General features: G+C 42.1%; 1 protein-coding gene across 3 annotated transcripts in view; it reads right to left on the bottom strand.

The window, feature by feature from the left end:
• LPCAT2 (lysophosphatidylcholine acyltransferase 2) overlaps positions 1–22,576 on the bottom strand; it is a 116,030-nt gene that overhangs the window by 33,977 nt on the left and 59,477 nt on the right. For all 3 annotated transcript variants that reach the window (XM_029608574.1, XM_029608573.1, XM_029608575.1), the window contains 3 exons: positions 17,565–17,647; positions 9,980–10,105; positions 4,551–4,704 (listed from right to left, as the gene is read on the bottom strand). In XM_029608574.1, coding sequence (XP_029464434.1) covers positions 4,551–4,704; positions 9,980–10,105; positions 17,565–17,647 — 363 coding nt within the window. The remainder of the gene's footprint in view (positions 1–4,550; positions 4,705–9,979; positions 10,106–17,564; positions 17,648–22,576) is intronic.

Below are 22,576 nucleotides of genomic sequence, written 5' to 3'. Positions count from 1 at the left end.
TTCGTATTCTTTGTGTCTGAGATTTTGTTTCATCTGCTTGAGTTCTGGGGAGAACCAGGGTTGTTTCTTCTTCTGTATTGAGTTGATTATTTTCACCGTTTTAGGACATAATTTATTTGCTATTGCCTCAGTGATATTGTGCCAGGAGAGGAAGGCTGCATCTGGGCTAGTGGTGTCCAGATTGGGGAGTTCTTTGGTGAGATGATCACTGAGTGTGTCAGAAGTGCAGGTTTTCCTAAATTGGATGGTGGAAGGTGGTTGAGGAGGTTTAGGGCTTTCTTGAGTCATGAGTGTGGTTGTAATTATTGAATGGTCTGACCAGGGAATTATGGTACAGATAGGATCATTTTTATAAGATATATTAGAATTGATGAAGATGAGGTCCAGAGTGTGTCCTGCTTTATGGGTAGGTTTTTCTATGATTTGTTTAAAGCCCATTGCACCCAGGGTGGTAAGGAGTGCTTCACAGTTAGGGGTGAGGGGAGAGGCATCTACATGGAGGTTGAAGTCCCCCATTATTATGGCTGGCGAGTCCATGTTGATGTATTTGGCTATTGTTTCTATTAGGGGGGAGATATCTGAGTCCAGTAGTCCTGGCGGAGCATATATTAGAAGAATTTGTAGGAGTTTAGATTTGAAAAGACCTAATTCGAGTTTTGTAGGTGTGATGGTTTTGATTGGAAGTGAATTAAGTTTGAATTCCTTTTTGGTAGCTAGAAGAATACCACCTCCTCGTTTCTTTTGTCTGGGGATCGAGATGATGTCGTAGAGGTGAATCGGTAACTGGTTTATTAGGGCTGTGTCTGAGCTTTTTAGCCAGGTTTCTGTGATGGCACATATATCTGGCTTTGAATCTGAGAGGAAGTCATTGAGGACGTGTGTTTTCTTTGTCAGAGATTGTGCGTTGAGAAGGGTAAGGGAGAACATGGTGAGACCTAGCATCTGCGTGAGCGGAGACGTCATGATTGGAATGAGAGATCTGGTAGTGTGTCTTGATGGTTGTTGAAAGGCTTTTGTGTGATGGTGGTGGCGGTGGTATATGATAGGGATTGGGAAGATTTGCATGTTGACTTCTCTAGGAGGAGAAGTCAACATATAGCCCCTGAGGCAGCCCCATTGTGGGGGCGAAACTCGGCCTGAGTCAGGCTTTACACATTGGATGAACGAGTCTCCATAAAAAATTCTAAATGTACATTTCGTGGCATCTAACCCATTTTGTTGCCCTCACGGCTTTTTTAGGTCGCCTACCCTCCTGTTCAATTGGTCCATCACTAAGGAGGTGGTAGGGGCATGCAAGTGTCCCTAGCGCCTCCTCGACAATGTGAGCCCTAATTTGAATATTGCATGGTACCCCCAGGAGAGGTAGAAAGCGGGTGCTGAATAATCAGCATTCTTTTTTTGCATCGGCCCCTATATGTGCTTGGCTACGAAAGTACAAGAAATGATATATATATATATTAGGTAATAGCAATACTACTTCTACTACTACTACTACTATTTATTTGAACTTTTATATACCGACATTCATGTGCAAAAGGACATATCATATCAGTTTACAGCGAAACGAGAGAAGCATACTAATAGAGTGCAACGCATACCTTACCCAAAGCTGCCACGTCTGCTGTGGCAGAGTTTCACAGTCCTATCTTTTCTTCTTCTGTGTGTCTTTATGCCGAGTCTCTTATTATGCTGTGTTGCCAGGGGAGGATATCCTCCCCTGAAACGCCAACAGAGCAACTGCTGTGTAGTTATTCTATGCATTCTGAAAGCAGACTGTGTCAGAGGTCTGTAAACCTAACACCTTATGTTTGTGTGTCTTTCTGCTAGCAGACGTCAGCTGTATGGGAGATTCACCGTTAGCCTAGGTGTCAGGGACATTCTCTGTGGCTCTTTACATTTGTAAGTTGGCCAGTCCCAGTTCTCTTACATGAGTTTGGTGGAGCATCTTCTGATACTAGAACGAGGAACCAGAAGATGTTTAGATCACCAAAGTTTGAACTAGAGGCACATTAGGTGTGAAGTATCAGACAGCAAATGGGATCTGGTGTCCCCAGACAAATCCCTTGTTCCATTCATTGTGTTAGTGCAATGGCTCTGGTAATTTGAGAGGGTAGGATTATTATATCCCTTTCTGCCCATCAAAATTCTCAGACCACCAGCATGCCAGCTGCGTTGGAGGCACTGCAGCATGAAGCATTGATGGAGGAGCCTGCTCTGATGCCAAAGGTGTTTAGGATCAGATGCATCTAGGAATTATGCAACAATGATGCCGACGCAGAGACTCATTTTTTAGGTGCCAGCTGCAGAGTGACGTCTTTTTCTGGGACACATTCCACTTATGTTTACTCTACCCAGCCTTTTCCGAAGGAGGAGACATCTAAGAAGCACATGCTGAGGCTTCTCAGAGACTTTACTTCTTGTATTTTCCTGGCCATCAAGTTTTGGGAACATCTGGAAACAATCATAACAGTTGGCCTGGTCATGGCCCGATCCCAGACAGCGGTAGTACAACTTAAAACCATTCACGGTGGCTTTCTTCTTGCCATACATGCTTTTTTAAAATAGCACTAAAAAGTGGAGGCTTGCAGAGGCAGTGAGAAAACCTTTAAGAAACAGACTGAGGGGGCTGACAAGGCAATGCCTGAGTGGGAATTCTCACTCATGCTCAGTATAACAAAAGGTTTACAAGCAACAGAGGGGTTTGCTGCCACCAGATGACATCATCCAAGTCACGGTTACTTCAACCTTGCTTGTCAATGGAGAAAATTGCAATGCGATAATTATGCCAGATAGTCACAAACACTAGAAATCTGCAGGCTTTCTTTCTTAAAAAGCATACTTTTAAATTCTTTTTGTCAGAAAAATTCTGGAACTATTTTCAGAATGCAAGCATTACCTATTACATCATAGTCTAAAACAGGACTTCCTGAACTGTGGTTCAGACCCCAAACCTTCAGTTAGGGTTGCACGTGCCTTAAATGGCAGTGCTTTTCCGGTGCCAGCAGCAGCATGGGAGGGGGGGGCTGTGAGCCAGCACATACTCGCAGGTCCTGCAGTGGTTCCCCCCACGCCGGTGACAGGGCCTGAGGGCTTGCGCTGCTCACAGAGCCCACACCCTGCTGCTTGCAGATCACCATCAGGACCCAGCCTGGAGGGGAGGAGAAAAGTGATCGTGCACGGGACAGTGAAGATTCCTCACCCAAGAGAAAAATGGTGCCTTTGTCATCAAACCTTCCCCTTTCTTCCCACCCGTTGTCATTCACCTTTGGCCCCGGGCCCTAAGGAAAATGCTGCAGCTGAGACTAGGTAGGGGGTTGCTTGGAGGTGGAGCTGTTTGAAAGGAAATGCAGGAGGGGATTTGAGGGTTGGATCATGTGGAATGGGATTTGATGTGGAGGGCGAGTGGTGGGGGGGGGGGGGAGAGAGAGAGAGGGAAAGGGAATTAGAATAAAGATAGAAATTATGATGGGATGAAGAGGAGGGGCTACAGAGGTTCAGTTGGGGTTAAAGAAGGGCCTGCTTTTTGCTGAGATTAACCATTGAATAAAGCAGCTGCCTTAACTAGAGAGAGGGAGAGGGAGACGGAGAAGGAGCAGAGACAGAGCAGGGAGACTGATGACACAAGAAATAGGTCATCTCGGCAGTGGCTGGCGAGCCTATGTAGGATGGGGTAAGGGTTGGGGCAGAGTGGTGGGCTGGCCACAGTGCCAACCCATAACCAATTTGGGCCCCTTAAATTTAGTTCTGGCTACACCCCTGCTCTGGGGAAATAATCCCTGTTTTGTGTTTTATTTTTCATAGTAACTAGATGGTTCAGTCTGACTGAGTGAAGAAGGTAATTGGTAATTAGTGATATCAACAAGCAGCTCAGGCTTCCAGATTTAGTGGACCAGAGCTAATGGAATTACAATAGACGATGAGACTACCTCCTGAATTATTCTAGTCTAGTTAATCTGGAATCTTGAGCAGCTTGCCGATGCCACTAGCTGCTGGTATTTAGGGAATCAGCCTGCGGTCTATGACACATGAGGAGTAAACATGTTAGGTTTTTTTTTAGTGAGGAAAGCTGGAACTCACAAGGGGGGGGGGGGCATAATTTTGAGTTTTTTTGCCACAATTTTCCAATCTGCTTAAAAGAGAAGATAACTAGTTAGAAAGTGCATGCCACAAGCATTGTATACAGGCAACTTTCCCTTCACTTACCTCTCCCACCCTCCCCACCCAAAGGTCAGGGACATTGGCAGATGAAGCAGTGATAGCAGCAGTGGCAGGAGCGGTGACATGGACCTCTGCTGCTCCTCACACTCTTGTCCCAGCCCCTCCTTATGTGACCATGTGGGTAAGGGTAAAGGGCCACCTACGTGCACAGCACAGAAACCCCTGCATACAGAGGGAATGGACCTTCCACAATAGGCGTCCTTGCTGTAATGAAAACCACCTACGAACGAGCACATTACACATATTTCTGCACAAGTATGATTAAAAAAACAAATAAAGACCACATCCAATTCCAATAGAAATTTCCACGAAATAAAAAGAAATATATTTACCCTATCAAAGAGTGCAAACAATTCTTTGACAACATCTGATACAGGAATCTTCAAGAATTTGGCAAACTCCTCAATTCTAATTCTTCCACCTTTTGACGCACTTGCAATTTCAGCAAATTCATTCAGCTGTTGCCTGATATTGTCCCATTTTAGGCTTAAAATAAAGAGAATTTCATTAAAAAGTCAATAGTATGTTAAAAGTGAATAGGACAACAAAAATGTTTAAATAAGAGGAAGAGTGCATTAGAAATACTGTAATGAACAGGAAAGGAAAGACATCTTACTTGTGAATTCTGTGACCCGCTGCAAGGCACAAAGCCACTGGAGGAGGGAAGAGATTCCTAACACTGGTGGCACGGAATACTACAATAAAATGAACTTGGAAGCCGGAGGTCGAGGAGTGAGGAGTGCCCAGACCTTGTTGTCGCTTCTAGTGCCTGTAACAGCGGAGGTCCCGGAACAGCTGGCCGGCCTGGAGGTAGAGCGAGGCGGCCTAACCAGACCGAATACGAGGCCAGGAAGTGACGTCAGCACAGGGTGCCTGCTGCTATAAAGTAAGCAGCAGACAGAGAAAATACCTGGGAGCCGGAGGTCGAGGAGTGCCCAGACCTTGTTGTCGCTTCTAGTGCCTGTAACAGCGGAGGTCCCGGAACAGCTGGCCGGCCTGGAGGTAGAGCGAGGCGGCCTAACCCGACCGAATACGAGGCCAGGAAGTGACGTCAGCACAGGGCGCCTGCTGCTATAAAGTAAGCAGCAGACGGAGAAAATACCTGGGAGCCGGAGGTCGAGGAGTGAGGAGTGCCCAGACCTTGTTGTCGCTTCTAGTGCCTGTAACAGCGGAGGTCCCGGAACAGCTGGCCGGCCTGGTGGTAGAGCGAGGCGGCCTAACCCGACCGAATACGAGGCCAGGAAGTGACGTCAGCACAGGGCGCCTGCTGCTATAAAGTAAGCAGCAGACGGCGCGTAGCTGCCGTCAGCATGCTGCCTAAGCCGCGCGCTCCGTAAGGGGCGCGCGGCTTGGACCGGCTTAGGCCGGCGAAGGCTGGGAGGCTGCCACGGATCCTCCTTCTTCTGGACTGAAAATTCTCCCTCATTTCCGAAGCCTGAAACTGTTTCAATGTGACAGAAAGTGAGTAGAGACCAAAAAATTTTGTTACTACAATTGTTTTTTAGTTAAAAGATGCCACATACAAAAAGAAAAGGCAAAGTAAGGCAGGATGCCTCGACCCCAGCCAAACCGAGCCTGGTGCAAACAACATTAACTGGTCTCTACTCCCATACAGAGAAAAAGACCTCAGAGATTCCCATTACAATGGAGGATATAGAGCATATATCCCTATTGTCGGGAGAAGTCAGTCTATGTCCTGGGGTTCCAACAACACCAGCACCACCAATGTGCCTTGCAACTACCAATGGCCTAGGTTCACCCATAATACGGATTGCGTCTAGTGGGTTGAATCCGTTCGAGGAGGCAGAGGATAGGGTGGTAAGGCCAAAGAAAACGGAAGGGGTCTCCCCTCGTCTCAATTGGCGGTGCAGAAGAGATAACCTTGAGAGTCAACCAAAGGAATCTGGAGGAAATACTGTGGCCCCCTTTTCTGGGCAAGTTTCAGGACAAGATCTTTCTGGTCATTTGGAAGGTTCTTTCACTTCTAATGCAAATGCTGGAAGTCCAAAACATGTATCATTGGAAATGTTATGCTCAGCGATATTGTCTTTACAGAAAAATATTGTGTCTTTAAATATTAATATTAAAGATATGCAGACCACTTTGTTAAATATTAACCCTGTGGAATGAGTAATGAAGTGTCTCTTGTGAAGATTAAGGAAGAATTAAATTCAGTAAGAGAAGTACAATTATCGATAATAAAGGGAGAAAATATTCTATCAAGGAAAGTAGAACATTTGGAAAATACAGCTCGATATAATAATTTAAGGTTTGTTAACTTTCCTAAGTGTAGAATGATCTCCTCAAGGGAGCAACTTAAGAACTGCTTTAGAGAAGTTCTGTTATTAACATCTGAAAGTTTCCCTTTAATTATGAATGTATATTTTTTGAATGAGAGAAATCAAAATTTGAATGTAGACTTGCCTCAACAAAATGACACCCTGAACGTTACAGAATTACTAGAAACCTCATACACTGCCCAGATTGAGAAAAGAGGGACTTTAATGGTTAAATTTGCCCAGTCCTCGGACAGGAAAAAATTTTTTAAATTTGTTTATGCAAAATAGAACCTCTTCTTATCTGGGTCAGAAGATATGGATGTTTCCAGACGTGGCGAAAGAAACACAAATTAGAAGGAAAAAGTTTATAAGTTTAGCCAATATTGCTAGAACATTCGGTATCCAGATACATATCAGGTTTCCCAGCAAATGCATAATGTATGTAGATGGTGTGAAATATATTTATTATGATCCAAACGATCTGGAAAAATTCTTGGAGGAATGTAGGAACCAGAGTGGGGGAGCAGGGACTCCAGAAAATTGCTCAGTTGGTAATGTAATGAATGAATAATCTGTATATTTCTGTCTATTATTATTAAGATTGATTTCTTGTTTATTTTTGGAAAATGCTCTAAGGCTCCCTTAATTGTTTAGTAATATGGAATCAGGAAGATAAGAGATTTAAATTTGTTGTACCTTAGAGTAGTTGGGGTTTTGAATTTACTAATATTCCTGAAACCTTAAAATTTCAATGTAAACTGAATACAAATATGAATGGAGTTATATTGTAACTAAAAATTCATAAATAAAGAATTAAAAAAAAATAAAATGAACTTATTTAAATAAGAAAAGAAAGAAAGGAGTATGTATGGAGCATTTGAATATGGATCCCTGATCGATCCAGGCAGGCTCAGCTCCAGGAAGAAAGAGAGAGAGATGCCAGCCAACAAGTGAGGCAGAACCAGGGGAGCATGGGATTTCCTAGACATATAGGAAGGTGACTGTATGATGCCAACTAATTCAGCTTTACAAGTCCTATCACTCCCTCACACATGCTGTCTGGAAAGAAGGGAACAGAAACTGTTTGGGTGGGGGGTGGCGTGAAAGGGAAGAAGGCAAAAAATAAAAATACTGCAGGCACCAATATCCTATAGTAGTAACCTTTTGAGGCAGGACCATGAATAGGATTTCAGGTCATTTTATGTTTCCTATAAGCTTCATCAAGAAGTGTGAACTCTTTCTTCTGAATAAATTAGACAAAATGACAACATTAGAATACTACATTCTTAATTCTCAAAAACCTACTTAATAATATTCACAATATTTTATCTGGATAAGTGTAGTTTCCCAGGTAAAATCGAGGGCTGAAAATCAGTTCCTCAGTGCAAGGGTTAGGGGGTGGGCATAGCCGACCAAAGGACGACAGGATTTCATTCGAGGTGCAGACATTGTACCTACTACAATGTATCTGTGCTGCTACTCAATCCCAAATGTTCAAACCCTTGTGGATGTTAGACGTGCCATCCCTCAAGGCGGCACACCTAACCTCCACGAGGGATAAAGCCCTCTGGAACTCACTACCCACCAACCTCCGTCTTGAGCCTTGCACCATCAAATTCAGATCTAAATTAAAGACTTGGCTCTTTAAACAGGCCTACCCTGAATAGACCCTCGCACTCTTATTCCTTGCTGCAACAATACGTGACCGGAGCCTATGTATAAAGTTAGGTTACATTGTTTACCAGGTTTTGTCACTTCTTACATTGTTTACCTATTTTTGCACTTGTTTGCTAGCTCCTCGCTATCGCTCTTGTTCCTTCCAGTCCCATACCCTGCACCTGTTTAATGTAATTTCAACCTGCAGTTATGATGTAAACCGGTATGATGTAACTACTAACACCTGTATAAAAAAAGCTATAAATAAATAAAATTTCCCTTTGAAAATATACTTGCAGGCCAGTGAGTATATCGTACCTGTGAGCCTGCAAGCACCCACAAAAATTCTCATAAATTGCTTACTCTAGGTGGGGTTTATTTTAGAATAATGACTGACGATTTCATAAGAACTGAGAGATTTCCTGATTTCCTTTTCTCTAGTGAAGACAGGTAACTTCTGCATAGGTTATTTTTCCCTATATACAACACCTTGCATTTGTCCACATTAAATTTCATCTGCCACTTGGATGCCTGATCTTCCAGTCTCGCAAGGTCCTCCTGCAATATATCACAATCCGCCTGTGATTACTCTGAATAATTTTATATCTGCAAATTTGAAAACCTCACTTGTATTCTTTTCCAGATCATTTACAAATATATTGAAAAGCACCGGTCCAAGTACAGATCCCTGAGGCATTCCACTGTTTACCCTTTTCCACTAAGAAAATTGACTATTTAATCCTACTCTGTTTCCTGTCTTTTAACCAGTTTGTAATCCACGAAAGGACATCACCTTCTATCCCATCTTTTTAGTTTTCTTAGAATCATCTCATGAGGGACTTTGTCAAATGCCTTCTGAAAATCCAAATACACATCTACCGGTTCACCTTTATCCACGTTTATCATCCCTTAAAAAAAATGAAGCAGATTTGTGAGGCAAGACATCCCTTGGGTAAATCCATGTTGACTGTCGCATTAAATCATGTCTTTCTTTATGCTCTGTGATTTTGATCTTTAGAATAGTTTACACTATTTTTCCCGGCACTGAAGTCAGGTTCACTGGTCTATAGTTTCCCAAATCACCACTGGAGCCCTTTTTAAATATTGGGGTTACGTTGGCCACCCTCCAGACTTCAGGTACAATGGAAGAATTTGATAGGATACAAAATTTAACTAATAGATCTGAAATTTCATTTGAGCTCCTTCAGAACCCTGGGATGTATACCATCTGGTCCAGGTGATTTGCTACTCTTTAGTTTGTCAATCTGTCTTACTTCATCTTTCAGGGTCACAGGGATTTGGTTCAGTTCATCTGACTCATCACCCTTGAAAACCATCTCTAGAGCTAGTATCTCCCCACATCCTCATTAGTAAACAGAAGCAAAGGATTAATTTAGTCTTTCTGCAATAGTCTTATTTTCTCTAAGAGCCTCTTTAACCCCTTGGTCATCTAATGCAGTAGTCCCCAACCCTGTTCTGGGAGCCCACCAGCCAGTCTGGTTTTCAGAATATCTACAATGAATATGCATGAGAGAAAATGTGCATGCTATGGAGGCCGTGCATGCAAATTCTCTCATGCATATTCATTGAGGATATCCTGAAAACCCAACTGGCTGGTGGGCCCCCAGGACAGAGTTGGGGACCACTGATCTAATGGCCCGACTCCCTCACAGGTTTCATTTTTAAATTTTGTAAATTTGTTATACATATTTCTGCTTTTTATTTTTATACTTCTGCTGAAAGTTCATACACATGTACAAAAATGTCAAAGCGGATTGTTAAGGTACAGAGATTGTATTAGATGTAATCTGCAAAACTGTTCTTACTTCAGTTTCCTGCTAACTTTAGTGAATTCAACCAAGCCAGTCTCCATAGGCAATGTCAGCTCTCCAGCTGAGACCATTAATCTACAATCTTCGTAAGTATGGTCTGTAATTGGCACACCCAAAGCCCTATGAAGAACAGAACAAGAGAATTTAATAAAGTAATTTTCAAAAATCTAATTTTGTTATATAGAGAAGGGCTTTAAAAGACAACTAAGAAAAAAAAATTCTACCATAACTGAACCCAGTAATCCCTTTCCATAGAGGCTGTAATTTGTTTTTGTATGTTTGGATATCATGTTTGAAAGTGAACGTAATAGTACAATGAAACTAAAATCGCTGTAAGAATGCTGCATCACTACTGCAGGATTTCACACCTCCAGTACTTTAAAACTCAGATTTCAACTATTTCACGTCTATCACCCAAAGAGACTAGACACATGTCTGACCAAACCTGCCACCAAGACCCCGGTGTTCAAACAGTAATCGGATGTGAGCGTGTGAACTGAAGTCTATATTGCAGCCTTACAAATCTCCGAAGTGGCAACAACTCAGACTTTTGTTTTTTAATTTAGCTCAGGCTTTTTCATTGTTAGCTCAAAGTAAGTTACATTAAGGTACTGTAGGTATTTCCCTGTGCCCAGAAGCATTGGTCCAGTGTTTTAATTACTGAACTGTTATTTCTTCATCTCCCTTCACACACTGCTTGCTGTTCCTTGTCTCCTTTCAATACCACCTCTGACCTTATATATAAAAAAAAGGTTTGTCTCCTCATTTAACCTCTAACATTCCTTTCTTTTGCTTGTCGTTTTGCTTTCCTGATTTCTTTCCTCGTTTCCTTTAACTTAACCAGATATTCTTCCCTGTTCTCTTTTTGGGATATCTTGTATTTCTTGAAAACCCTTATTTTTTAAGCCACCTCCTTTGAGAACCAAACAGGTTTATTTTTCCTCTTACTTTTCCTTATTTTTCTTACATAGATATTTGTTGCCTTATTTAAAATACTTGTCACTCTTAACCCATGTTCAAGGAGATTTCCAAGTGTTACAGTCAAAATATGAAAACAAACTGACAAAAATATGAGACAATAGTACAATGCACTCAAACTTAAAATGTTTACAAGATTCACACACACAAATGGTAAACCCAAGAACAAAGACGACAAATAAAACAGAATAAGTAATCATAACTGGCAATGTATCATACAGTTCACTTAGTAAAGGGCAGGTTTAAAAAGATGAGCTTTTAATTTTTTTTTTTTAAATTTTAATATTTTGTTACATTCCCGCTTCTGAACAGAAAAAGGAAGTTGGTTCCATAGTAAGGCTCCAGCCTTAGGAAAAGCAAGTTTGCTTACTGTAAACTGTGTTTTCCGTAGACAGCAGATGAATTAGCCACGCTGTCTGGGTACGTCTTCCGTGCCACTAGGTCTTTCAGCTAGGTGCTCCCTCTTGTATCTTCTCACGTTTGCCTGAGGCTCTCAGTCCGTATCTAAGCAAGATAGTATGCCGTGTCTGAACTGTCCGGGGAGGTGGGAGGGTCAGCATGGCTAATTCATCTGCTATCTACGGAAAACACCATTTACGGTAAGCAAGCTTGCTTTTTTCACGTAGATAAGCATCTGAATTAGCCATGCTATCTGGGAGTCCCCAGCGGACGTATTGAGCATGTTATAAATGTGATTTGTTAATTATTGTGCTCAATACGTGAATTGTAGGCAGACAGTTCTTATGAAGGTTTCTGATGTATAAAACATGTGCTCTTATGTAGGACTGTCCGGCCCATGTGCGCATTGTCGCTTGTCTGTTTATCTAAACAGTAATGGGACGTGAAAGTATATAGTGATGACCAAATCGCCACTTTGCAGATGTCTTCAAGAGGTACTTCATAGATGTGACCGATGGATGCGGCCATTGCACGAACTTGATGCGCCTTAGAAGTTGAAGATAAGAGTGCAGAACGTTTTTGGTAGCAGAACTATATGCAATTGGATATCCAGGAAGATCATGTTCGTTTTGTCACTGGAAGTCCTATGCATTTGGATTAAGAGAGAGGAAGAGCTGCGAGGGTCTGTTATCCTTGTGGGTGCGCTTTTTATAATAGGCAAGTGCACGTCCATGGTATGGAGTTTTTTCTCGTTTTCATTGTTATGAGGTTTCAGGTAAAAGAAAACCTCATAACAATGAAATGGAAGAATGGAAGAAAACTTGGATGAGTGCGTAATGTCACTTTGTCATGGTAAAATTGCAGGTAATGAGGGTAGTATACTAAAGCTTGAAGTTCACTAACACGTCTAGCCGATGTTAGGGCAATCAAGAATAATACTTTCCAGGATAGGTATCGTAGGTGACAAGAGTCCATTGGTTTAAATGGCGGTAGAATTAGTTGTTCTAGGACTATGTTGATGTCACAGGGTATTGGAGGCTTCTTGATTGGAGGGCGTAATTGCAATATCCATTTCATAAATCGGGATACTAGAGAGTGACAGGATATGGGCTCACCGTTCAAAGGTGTATGGTAAGCTGCTATCGCACTTAGATGTACTCGTAAAGAAGCGGTCGCTAGGCCTTCAGTGTAGAGCAAATGAGGGTAGGTTAGAAGGCGTTCTGGTGGGCAGGTAAGGGGATCAGTACCCATAGTTTCACACCAAGAAGCATAGCATGACCACTTCCTTTGGTAGATTAGCCTAATAAATAGTTTCCTAGAGGATACTAAGATGTCCTGGAGTGGAGCAGCGATGTTTAAGTTTTGAAAGGCGAGCCGCTCAATCTCCATGCTGGAAGATGCAGGGAGGAATGTAGAAGATGAAGCAGTGATCTGTTCTCCTGTGTTAGTAGTTGTGGGTTGTTGCCCAGAGGAATAGGGTCTCTTATTGAGAGTTGCATGAGATAGCTATACCAGGCTGGTGCTATGAGAATCAATTGTGCTTTGTCTTCTAGGCATCGTTGGATTGTGCGAGAAATTATTGGAATTGGAGGGAACGCATATAGTAGGCCTTGGGACTAGTCTAGGAGGAAAGTGTCTGGAGCTAGTCTGGAGGTGCTCGGGTATACTGAGCAGAAGGCTTCCACCTTCCTGTTGCAAACAGATCGATGCAGGGTAGACCCCCATATGGAAAATGTGTGATCTGTCTGCTGATGTAGTTCCCATTCATGGGGGTGAAAAATCTTGCTTAGTTTGTCGGCTTTGGAGTTGTTGATTCCTGGTAAGTCGCTTGGAGGTGAATGGCTCTGTTGTGTGCCCATTCCAGGATTTGTATTGCTTCTTTGCACAGGTTCCAGGAACCTGACCCTCCTTTGTTTATGTAAAACATTGTGACCTGATTGTCTTTGTGGATCATTATAGTTTGTTCTTTTAAGAAATGTTTATTTTATTTATTTAACACTTTTCTATACCGACCTTCATGGTTGGGACCATATCAGATCGGTTTACATCGAAAGGGGGAACTGTAACCAAAACCGTAGGTAAAACAGGAAGAACAAAGTTACATTCAACAAGGGTGGTAAACTTGGAAGCAAAGACTTATTTTTGAAAGACTTATGTTTGAAGGATCGAAGTACGTTTCGTACTGCCTGTAACTCCAATAGGTTTATGTGTAGATTGCGTTCTTTCGGGGACCAAAGTCCCTGAGTTTGAAGCTGATTCAAGTGAGCTCCTCACCTCGTGGGAGAGGCATCTGTGGTGAGTACTAATTGATACCGAGGAGGTCTCAGGGGTGACCTGTGGTTAGCATAGATGGTAGTTATGTTTACTGGGGTCGATAATAGATGTAGGAATGGAGTCCATTGTTGTTTGAGACCCCATTGAAGGCGACGCATGTGTAAACGAGTATGTGGAATCACATAAATCGAAGCTGCCATATGACCCAACATGGTCATGATTTGACGGGCAGGAGCCTTTCTGGCCTATAGAAGTGTTGTGGGTAGTGTGCAAATAGCCAGTGCCCTTGGGTGTGGCAGGAATGCCTTTTCCTGAACGATATCGATATAGGCTCCGATGAATTGTAAAGTTTGCATCAGCTGAAGGTTGGACTTTTCGTAATTGATCAGGAGTCCAAGGTTGTCGAGACAAGAAATTGTGCATAGTAGATTTTTTCGTAGGAGAGATTGGCTGGGTGCTACTATGAGCCAGTTATCTAGGTAAGGAAATATTTGAATCCCTTGACGACGAAAGTGTGCCACCGCTACTGCTAGACATTTGGTGAATACTCTGGGGGCAGAGGAGAGGCCAAATGGCAGGACCTTGGTATTGGAAATGTCAGTTATTCATTTGGAAACAGAGGTAACACCAGGATTTGGGATGCATTGGTATTGAGCATATGCATCCTTCAAGTCCAGTGAACACATCCAATCTCTGAGTTGAAGGAAGGGTAGGATGGATTTGAGAGATGTCATCTTGAATTTCTCTTTCTGAATATATCTGTTGAGCACACGTAGGTCCAGAATTGGACGTAGACCCCCCCCCCCCCCCCGCCCCGCCTGGGAATAGAAACCGACGTGCTGTGTTTTCGCAGATTAGTTCCTGAATGCAGTTTTGTTGGAGAAGAGTGTTCACTTCCTTCAAAAGATGTTTGTGTGTTTCTGTGGAACTAAGTGCGGTAGGTTTGGAATAATTGTAAAATGGAGAGAATACCCTTCCTTTATTATTTCTAAAATTCATTGATCTGATGTGATGGAGGACCATGTTGGGAGGAATGATGTTAAGCATCCTCCTACTGCCAATGTCAAAGCCGGTGGCGAAGCTATCTTTAAAAAGATTGAGGTTTTTGTTGGGAATCCGGTTGTGTTCGGGTTTGCCTAGGGGCTCTAGGTCTAGCGCGAGCATCCTGTTACTGGAAAGGCTGTTGTGGTTGTTGGTACTGTTGAGGCCAATAATATGAATAAGGTTTGTAACTACGTTGGTAAGTAGGCTTTCTATAAGAAAGGTATTTTTTTCAGAACGATCCTTGTGGGTGCGGAGATGTTAATGACAACACTGCTGTTTTTGTTCTTTTAGTTTGGTGACAATGTCAGTGAATTTATCACCAAAGAGATAGACAGGTCGACACGGGAGGTTTGCTAGTTTATCATGGACATCATCCCTGATTGCACTAGAACGAAGCCATGCTAAACATCTTTCTGCTACTGCGTTAGCAGATGCTTTAGATGATATATTGAATCCTTCACAAATCGATCTTAACAAGTGGCTCAAACCTTCCTCTATATTGTGGAATTCTACTGGAAGGGTGGAATCTGCTGTGGTGAGATATGGTTTGAGATTTTGTAAACTGTCAAAAAGGTACTGGGCAATAAAGAATGGGTTTTGAATTTTTGCGTTTACCATACTGGATTGGTAAGAGCGTCTTGCGAAATCATCCAAAAGCTTGGCATCTTTAGACTGTGGTGAATTGGCAAGTATTCTTGCCTTTTGCATTGCCAATTCTACGACAACTGACTGGTGCGGCAATTGCACAGCTGCATAATAGGGAGAATCCCTCATGTGGTATATAAGATCAATTTTTCGGGAAGTGGCTGGGGTGGTGAGGGGTGTGTCCCATGATTTTTCCATGAGGGCATTGAGTACCTGATGTTGAGGCAAAGCATCAGGTTCTCTTGGGGAACTGAAGATTTTTAAAATTCCCATCATTTCTTGTCTTGGGTCAGTGAGTTTCTTGGTCTCAACATTTAAAAGGAGACCAACCTTCTCAAATTGCGAGTAAGTTGAATCCTCTGGCGGGGATGCTGGTTCGGGTGGAATCTGCTGGGTCAGAGGGGTAACCCGTGGATGAAGTTAAAATGAACTCCTTTATTGGTGTTGATGGCTGCACCGGTTGGACTTTCGGTAAAGGGCCTGGGATGTTTGAATCCTCCGGGATAATTGGAATTTCCATTGGAGGAATTGTGGAGGGTGGTTTTGGAGGCTGTGCCTCCATGGACTTTAAAAATTGGCATAAAATATCCGCAATTTGAGTCATAGCTTGCGCAGCTAAATTAGATGTTGATGGCATTGGATGAAGAGTACTGGGCAATGGTAGCACAGGTGGTACTTGAGGCGTTGGAGTTTGTGGCTGCAGGATTGGTATGCTGCCCGAGGAGAATGAAGGGCTTTCTGATAAATGGGAAGGAGATATGTCTCCTTCTGGATCAATTATGAGCAATGGGGATGGTTCCCTAGGCTTTTTATGCCCAGATATATGTTTTTTAGGTGTAGTATGTGCCAATTGCGTCAACTGCATCAATGACTTACTCTTCTGTGTCGATGTGCGCCCTGCATTGGTGCATCGGAGCTTCGGTGGTGTTGTAGTGCATCGTGTCCATGCTTCGTGCTATGAGCTTTATCTTTGCTTCGGGAAGCCGTTGGCGGTGAGGTGCGCAGCTGCGACGCCATCGATGTATCACCGATCCCTTCCCCTGTTTTTAAAGGGTTTTGGGAATGAGTGTATTTCAGAGAGGGGGGGGGGTTCCATCGAAGAAGCCCTTTTTGATGTCATCTTCTTTTTCCTTTCTGGTCCTGGTGATGACCTTACAGAAGCCTCTGAACGGGCATAGGGGCCAGATGGTGTTGCCCTAAGTTGCTCTATTCTTGCTGCACGCTGGCGCTGTGCTTGAGGAGACATGCGTCCGCAGTCTCTGCAACTTTCCTGATCATGATCAGGTCCCAGGTAAATATAACAGGACTGATGGCCATCAGTCACTGACAATTTTTCTACAATTGCAGAACTTGAATCCTGGTTGAGGCATGATAAGTAAACAAGCCTGTTTTGTGGTAAATCTTTGATGAAAAATCTGTTTTTACCTCAACTGTTAGTCAGAGTCTGGAGAGACAGAGCTTTCAGTCGCGTGGAAAAGAAACAGACTCAGGCAAACCAGGGAGAGCACAAGAGGGAGCACCTAGCTGAAAGACTTTACTAGATTTAGAGAGCTCTGCCACCTAGTGGCACGGAAGATGTACCCAGACAGCATGGCTAATTCAGATGCTTATCTACGTGAAAATAGCTCCTTTTAATTGGTTCCACTGTTGATCCACTTCTCCCATCTTTTCCCAATCTTAGTTCCTCCTTAAGGTATGTCCCCATTTTACCAATGTCTATAGTTTTGAAATTCAAAACTTGGATCTTAGAGTGACTTTCCCTTCCCTCTTGGCTGCTATATCTGATGATCACCTATTTGGACATTGGAGACATTATCTCCATTTGTAAGCACTAGGCCAAGTATCTCTCCCCCTAGTGAATTCTATCACCATTTGTTTGAGAATAGCACCTTAAAGGGCATCCAATATCTTTCTGCTTTTTGCAGAATGTCCAGATTTTTTTTTTTTTTTTTTATTGATAACACTTTGGACACATAAGAATCACATTAAAAAAAAAAGTTACAAATAAGGAAATGGGAGATTTCTGACATGATTATTAGAATCCACTATGGAGTGACATTTTCCATCTGAGGCAGTCTGAAGTCTTTTCCCTCTCTAAAAATGTTTTAAAATATTTTCCTCCTTGTTTGACAGATTCTGTGATATACATTGGTAAATGATATACATTGGTAAATGAAGTTCTGGAATGGATAGTGGAGTTCACTTTACCACGTCAGATTGTTATTGATGTAATACTTACGCAGCCATTGCACTTCTAACCCCATTGGCAAAAAGTAACGGATCCTTTTTTTCTTCTTCATTAGGAAAATGAACAGGCATAAACTAAAGGGAAAAAAGGATAAGGAGAGCTTAAAACATGGTCACTCAACCATAGTAAAGTTACATGATAGACATATGCAATGATATAGAATATATTTATAATACATTTTTAGTTGAGGTTTAATGAGTCATACAGTTGCTTTTCTAGATAAATATGGCAACCACTAGAGCAATGGTTCTCTACCCTTTTTTCTGTCGGGACACACCTGACAGATGGTTCTCACATGCGTGACACACCGACCCATGATAGTCATGGGGCTAGATGTAAAAGTACAGTTTGTATCCACGGGAACCCCCCTGACCCACAATAATGGATGTAAAGCAGAATTATGACATTCCCCATACAACTCACCCTACAAAAAAAGATATTCTGGTTCTGGTGTCATCTCAGTAACAGCAACACAAAGTCCTACTACCAGGCTCAATAGCCCTACTTATGAAAAGTCAGCAGTTTACCACCAATGCATGTCCTCTTGAGAAAACACAACAAATAAGACTGATACAAACACTTACATGCTAGTAAAATATCTCATCTCGGTAACAGACATAGAACCAACCTAACATACTCCCAGGATCTGTAGTAATGCACATAAACTAATCCGCACACAGTTACACCTGTATTATGGAATGCACTTAAACAGGAGCAACCCTATCTATGAAAAGGCAACACTACAAATATTAAATCAGGCCCTAAAAACCAATACAGCTCTTATTAGGAAAACAGAACTAGCCAAGCAGCTATATATTCCCACACAGAAATAATTGTATAACTATACTAATAAGCAGAATAAATGTTTCAAAACAGCTATGAATAGAACATCCAACAATTAAAAACTCATAAAACAAAAATTCTCCAAACACCAATAAAATATTTCAAAAAAGCAGACACATCACATAATATTAAATAATTAAAATGGCAGTCAATCAAGAAAAATAAACTTAAAAAGCCACCTTTACTCCCTCCAGCAGCTCTCCTACTCCTCTTGTACATAATTTTCTGTACTTAGGGCCAGGGCAACAAGAACACTTAGACTCAGTAAAAGGTATAAAGTAAATTTTATTTGACATTAGAAGTGTTCTTGGGAGATGCTGCATACTGGGTGCCCTTTGTCTTTCAAAACAACCAGCATCTCATAGGATACAGGACGGGACCCTTCTTTTATAGTTAAACATACAGTATTGCCGAAACTTCTAGAATTACGTGACTGCCCAAAGACTCATTTACAGAGACACATCATGCTGTTGTCATGACAACCTATCCTCTGAACTGCCCTGACAGGTTTCCCCAGGTGTAGCTCATTTGCTCCCACTCTCCAAATAATCCTTTTGTCCTGTAAATGATCTTGTCCAGTGAGGTTTCAACAGAATAGTGCCTGAAGCTCCCGCCGTTGGTTCCTTCTGTGTGACCCATTGAATAGGCTCACCTCCTTTGGTGCCAGCTTGTCTATCTGCTCAAAGACATTCTGCAAGTCATGCTCAGAAAGGCACTCAGAGTTCATTCAGCTCTGACAGGCCACAGAACAGCAGAGGCGTCTGGGTATTTACCTTCTCAATATTGGTTGTCTGATCAGGCATATTCTTCACTCTTCCATGCAGGCCGTAGCACACACCAGAAGCAGCAGTAGAGGCTAAGCTCTATACTCATGGTCCTCTTCCTTAGGGCCCATGTGTCTCTCACACACACCATACCAGTCATGCATGCCCCTATGACCAGTTTCTGTCTCACACACCAATCATCTCCCAGTCTTTGATACACACCAGTCACCTTCCTGAACAGTTTCTCTCATGCCATGCACACACACAGGCTTCCCACTCCCGTGTTCTACTTACATATACGGGTTTCTTGCTCTCATAATCACTTTCTATGTCACACACACACACACACACACACTCACCAGTCTCTCACTCCCATGCTTGTTCTTTCCACATGCACAGGCTTCTCATTCCCATAATCACTTTCTTTCTCTCACACACACAAACACACACCAGTCACCTGATCTCTCTCATACATACACACACACACACAGGCTTTCCACTCCCATGTTCTCTCTCAGATATACAGGCTTCTCACTCCCATGATGTGTCTCACACACACCCCCAGGTTTCTCACTCCCATGCTCACTCTTCACATGCACAGGCTTCTCATTCCCATAATCACTTTCCCTCTGTTACACACACACCAGTCTCATTTCCATGCTCACTCTCCACATTCCCTGAATCATTCTCTCTCTCATATTCACACACACCAGTCTCTCTTACATACACTGTCACCTTACCAACCAGTCTCTCATGCATGCATATACACACAGGTTTCCCACTCCCATGCTCTCACCCCCCCCCCCCCCCCACAACACCAGGCTTCTACTCCCATGCTCTCACATATCCAGATTTATCATTTCCATGCTTTTTTTTTCTCACACACATTTTTCTGTGCAGAAAACATACAGAAGTCATGGGTTATGTGTGGAAAACATGCATAATTTGTACACAAAATATGGACATATATCTCAAATATAGAATCGCTGAACCATGAACTCCCCCACAGAGTAACTTCAGCCCTGGAAACTATACTCCACTTCTGAAGGAAGTTAAATTTGAGTATTAAGAAAACCAGTATAAGATTAGGAATCTCTCTGCATCAAGGGGTAATGACTACTGGTTTAACATGGAATTTGCATGAAAGATCGCTAATGTATGCACACATGAGCTCAGGGTTATGTGCACATATTTGTGTGTGCAAAATTGGGAGATAAGTTGGAGCACAAAAAATGATAGTTGTGCACATATTAGTTATTACATAGGGGACACTGAAAAATTCCATGTGTGATGGAGAAGAGTATAGGAGTAGGGGTATACTACTGTCCACTGGCCAAAAAGTACAGTTGATGAAATGCTAACAAATTTAAGAAGCTAACAAGTTTGGAAGCACAATAATAATGGGAGATTTCAATTACCTGAATAATGATTGGGTAATGTCATGTTTCTAGATAAAATATATGTCTGCTTTATGGAGCAGTCTAAGATCAGATGAGGAGGAGCCTTTTCTTCGTGGAAATTCTTAGTGGACTGCAGATTTTGGTGCAAGAGGTAATGGTAGTGGGGCCGCTCAGCAACAATGATCATAACGTGATCAAATTTGACAATGACTCAAGGAAGGACATTACGGGAATCTACAACTCTAACATTTAACTTTCAAAAGGGAGACTGAAAATGAACTAACTAAAAAAAAAATAAAAATTAAGAGGTCATGCTACAAAGGTTAAGCATTTACATCAGGCATAGACAGTTTAAAAATGTCCACATGTAAAAGGCGTAGAGCGAAGCACATTAGGATCCAAAAAGTGACTAGAGGATTCAGTCAGTTACACAGAATTGCGTGGCAATTCCACTTCAGTTAATAAATGTGCATCAGAAGGAGTTGATTTCAGTCCCCCGACACAGACCGCTTTGGCTGCATCAGGAAGGACAGAAGCCCAAACCAAAAAGTATATTGAAAAAGAGTAGATCAAAAAATACAGCGTCTCCAGACTCACAGTAGAACAGCCAATTCCCCTAGAGAATTAGTCGCAATATAAATATGCAGGAAATCTGTGAATAGGGACATAAGAAGGCATCGGGGGGAGGGGGGGGCAGGGCAGGGTGCACAGTAGAATATATCTTTCCCACTTCTCTTTGTTATTGAAGTGGACACTCGATGCTAGGATGCCTCCATGGAATTCCCATTATAACTAGAATTTACTTTAGAAGTCCTTTAACATGCCCCCCCCCCCCCCCAGCGCCTTAGGTCCCTAATTCGCAGATTTCCTGACAATTCCCTGATGGGTTCCTGCAAGTTCATGGTGTGACAAACTCTCAAGGTGTACCACTCATCCTCTCCACCTTTTTTTACTCACTGTTTAAAAATACTATCTTGGAAGCTTAGACGAGATATATTCCATGCATTTAAAAAAGATGGAAGGTCAAATGACTATAGCCATAGTTAAACGGTGAGGTGAAAGACTATTTTAGCCAAAAGAACTTCTTCAAAAATTGGAAAAAGAACCCAACTGAAGAAAATAGGAAAGCATAAGCATTGGCAAGTTAGACCTAAAATACTGATAACAAGCAAAAAAAAAAAAAAAAAAAAAAAAAAAAAAAATTAAAATAAGATGGCCATACAGGCAAAAGCTCATAACTTTTTAAAAATATATCTGAAGCAGAAAGCCAGTGAGGGAGTCTGTTAGATGATTAAGGGGATAGAGGAGCACTTAGGGAAGACAAGGTCATAGTGTTTACTGAAAAGGATGATGGGGAGATTCCTGTGCAGGAAATGGTATTTAATGATTTGGAAGAAGTGAAAAAAATCACAGTGAACCTGGAAGACGTAATAGGACAAATGAAAAAGTAATAATTCACCTGGATCAAATGGTTTACACTTCAGTTCTAAAAACTCAAAGATGAAATTGCATAACCATTACTAGTAATTTGGACCCTATCATTAAAATCATCTGTTGTACCTAAAGATAAGGGGGTGGCCAAAATGACACCGATCTTTTAAAGGGCTCCGGGGTAATCCAGGAACTATAGATAGGTGGGTCGGACTTCAGTGCCAAGAAAAATCGCAGAAACTATTCTAAAGAACAAAATCACAAAACATATATAGAAAATCATGGTTCAATGGGTTTATACAAGAGAAGGTTTGCCTCACCAATGCTACATTTCTTTGAAGGAGTTAACATGTAGATAATGGCGAGCTGGTGGATATAGTCTATTTGGATTTTCAGAAGGTATTTCATAAAGTCTCTCATGACAGACTCATGAGAAAATGAAAATGTCATAAGATAGGAGACAATGTCCTATTGTGGACTGCAAACAGAGTAGGACTAAATGGTCAGTTTTTTCAGTGGAGAAACAGTGGAGTGCCTCAGGAATTTGAACTGGGACCAGTGCTTT

The sequence above is a fragment of the Rhinatrema bivittatum genome, chromosome 7, assembly GCF_901001135.1.
Source record: "Rhinatrema bivittatum chromosome 7, aRhiBiv1.1, whole genome shotgun sequence".
In the NCBI taxonomy this organism is placed as follows: domain Eukaryota; kingdom Metazoa; phylum Chordata; class Amphibia; order Gymnophiona; family Rhinatrematidae; genus Rhinatrema; species Rhinatrema bivittatum.
Note: the sequence above shows the minus strand (reverse complement) of the source record. Positions and strands in the feature narration are given on the sequence as shown.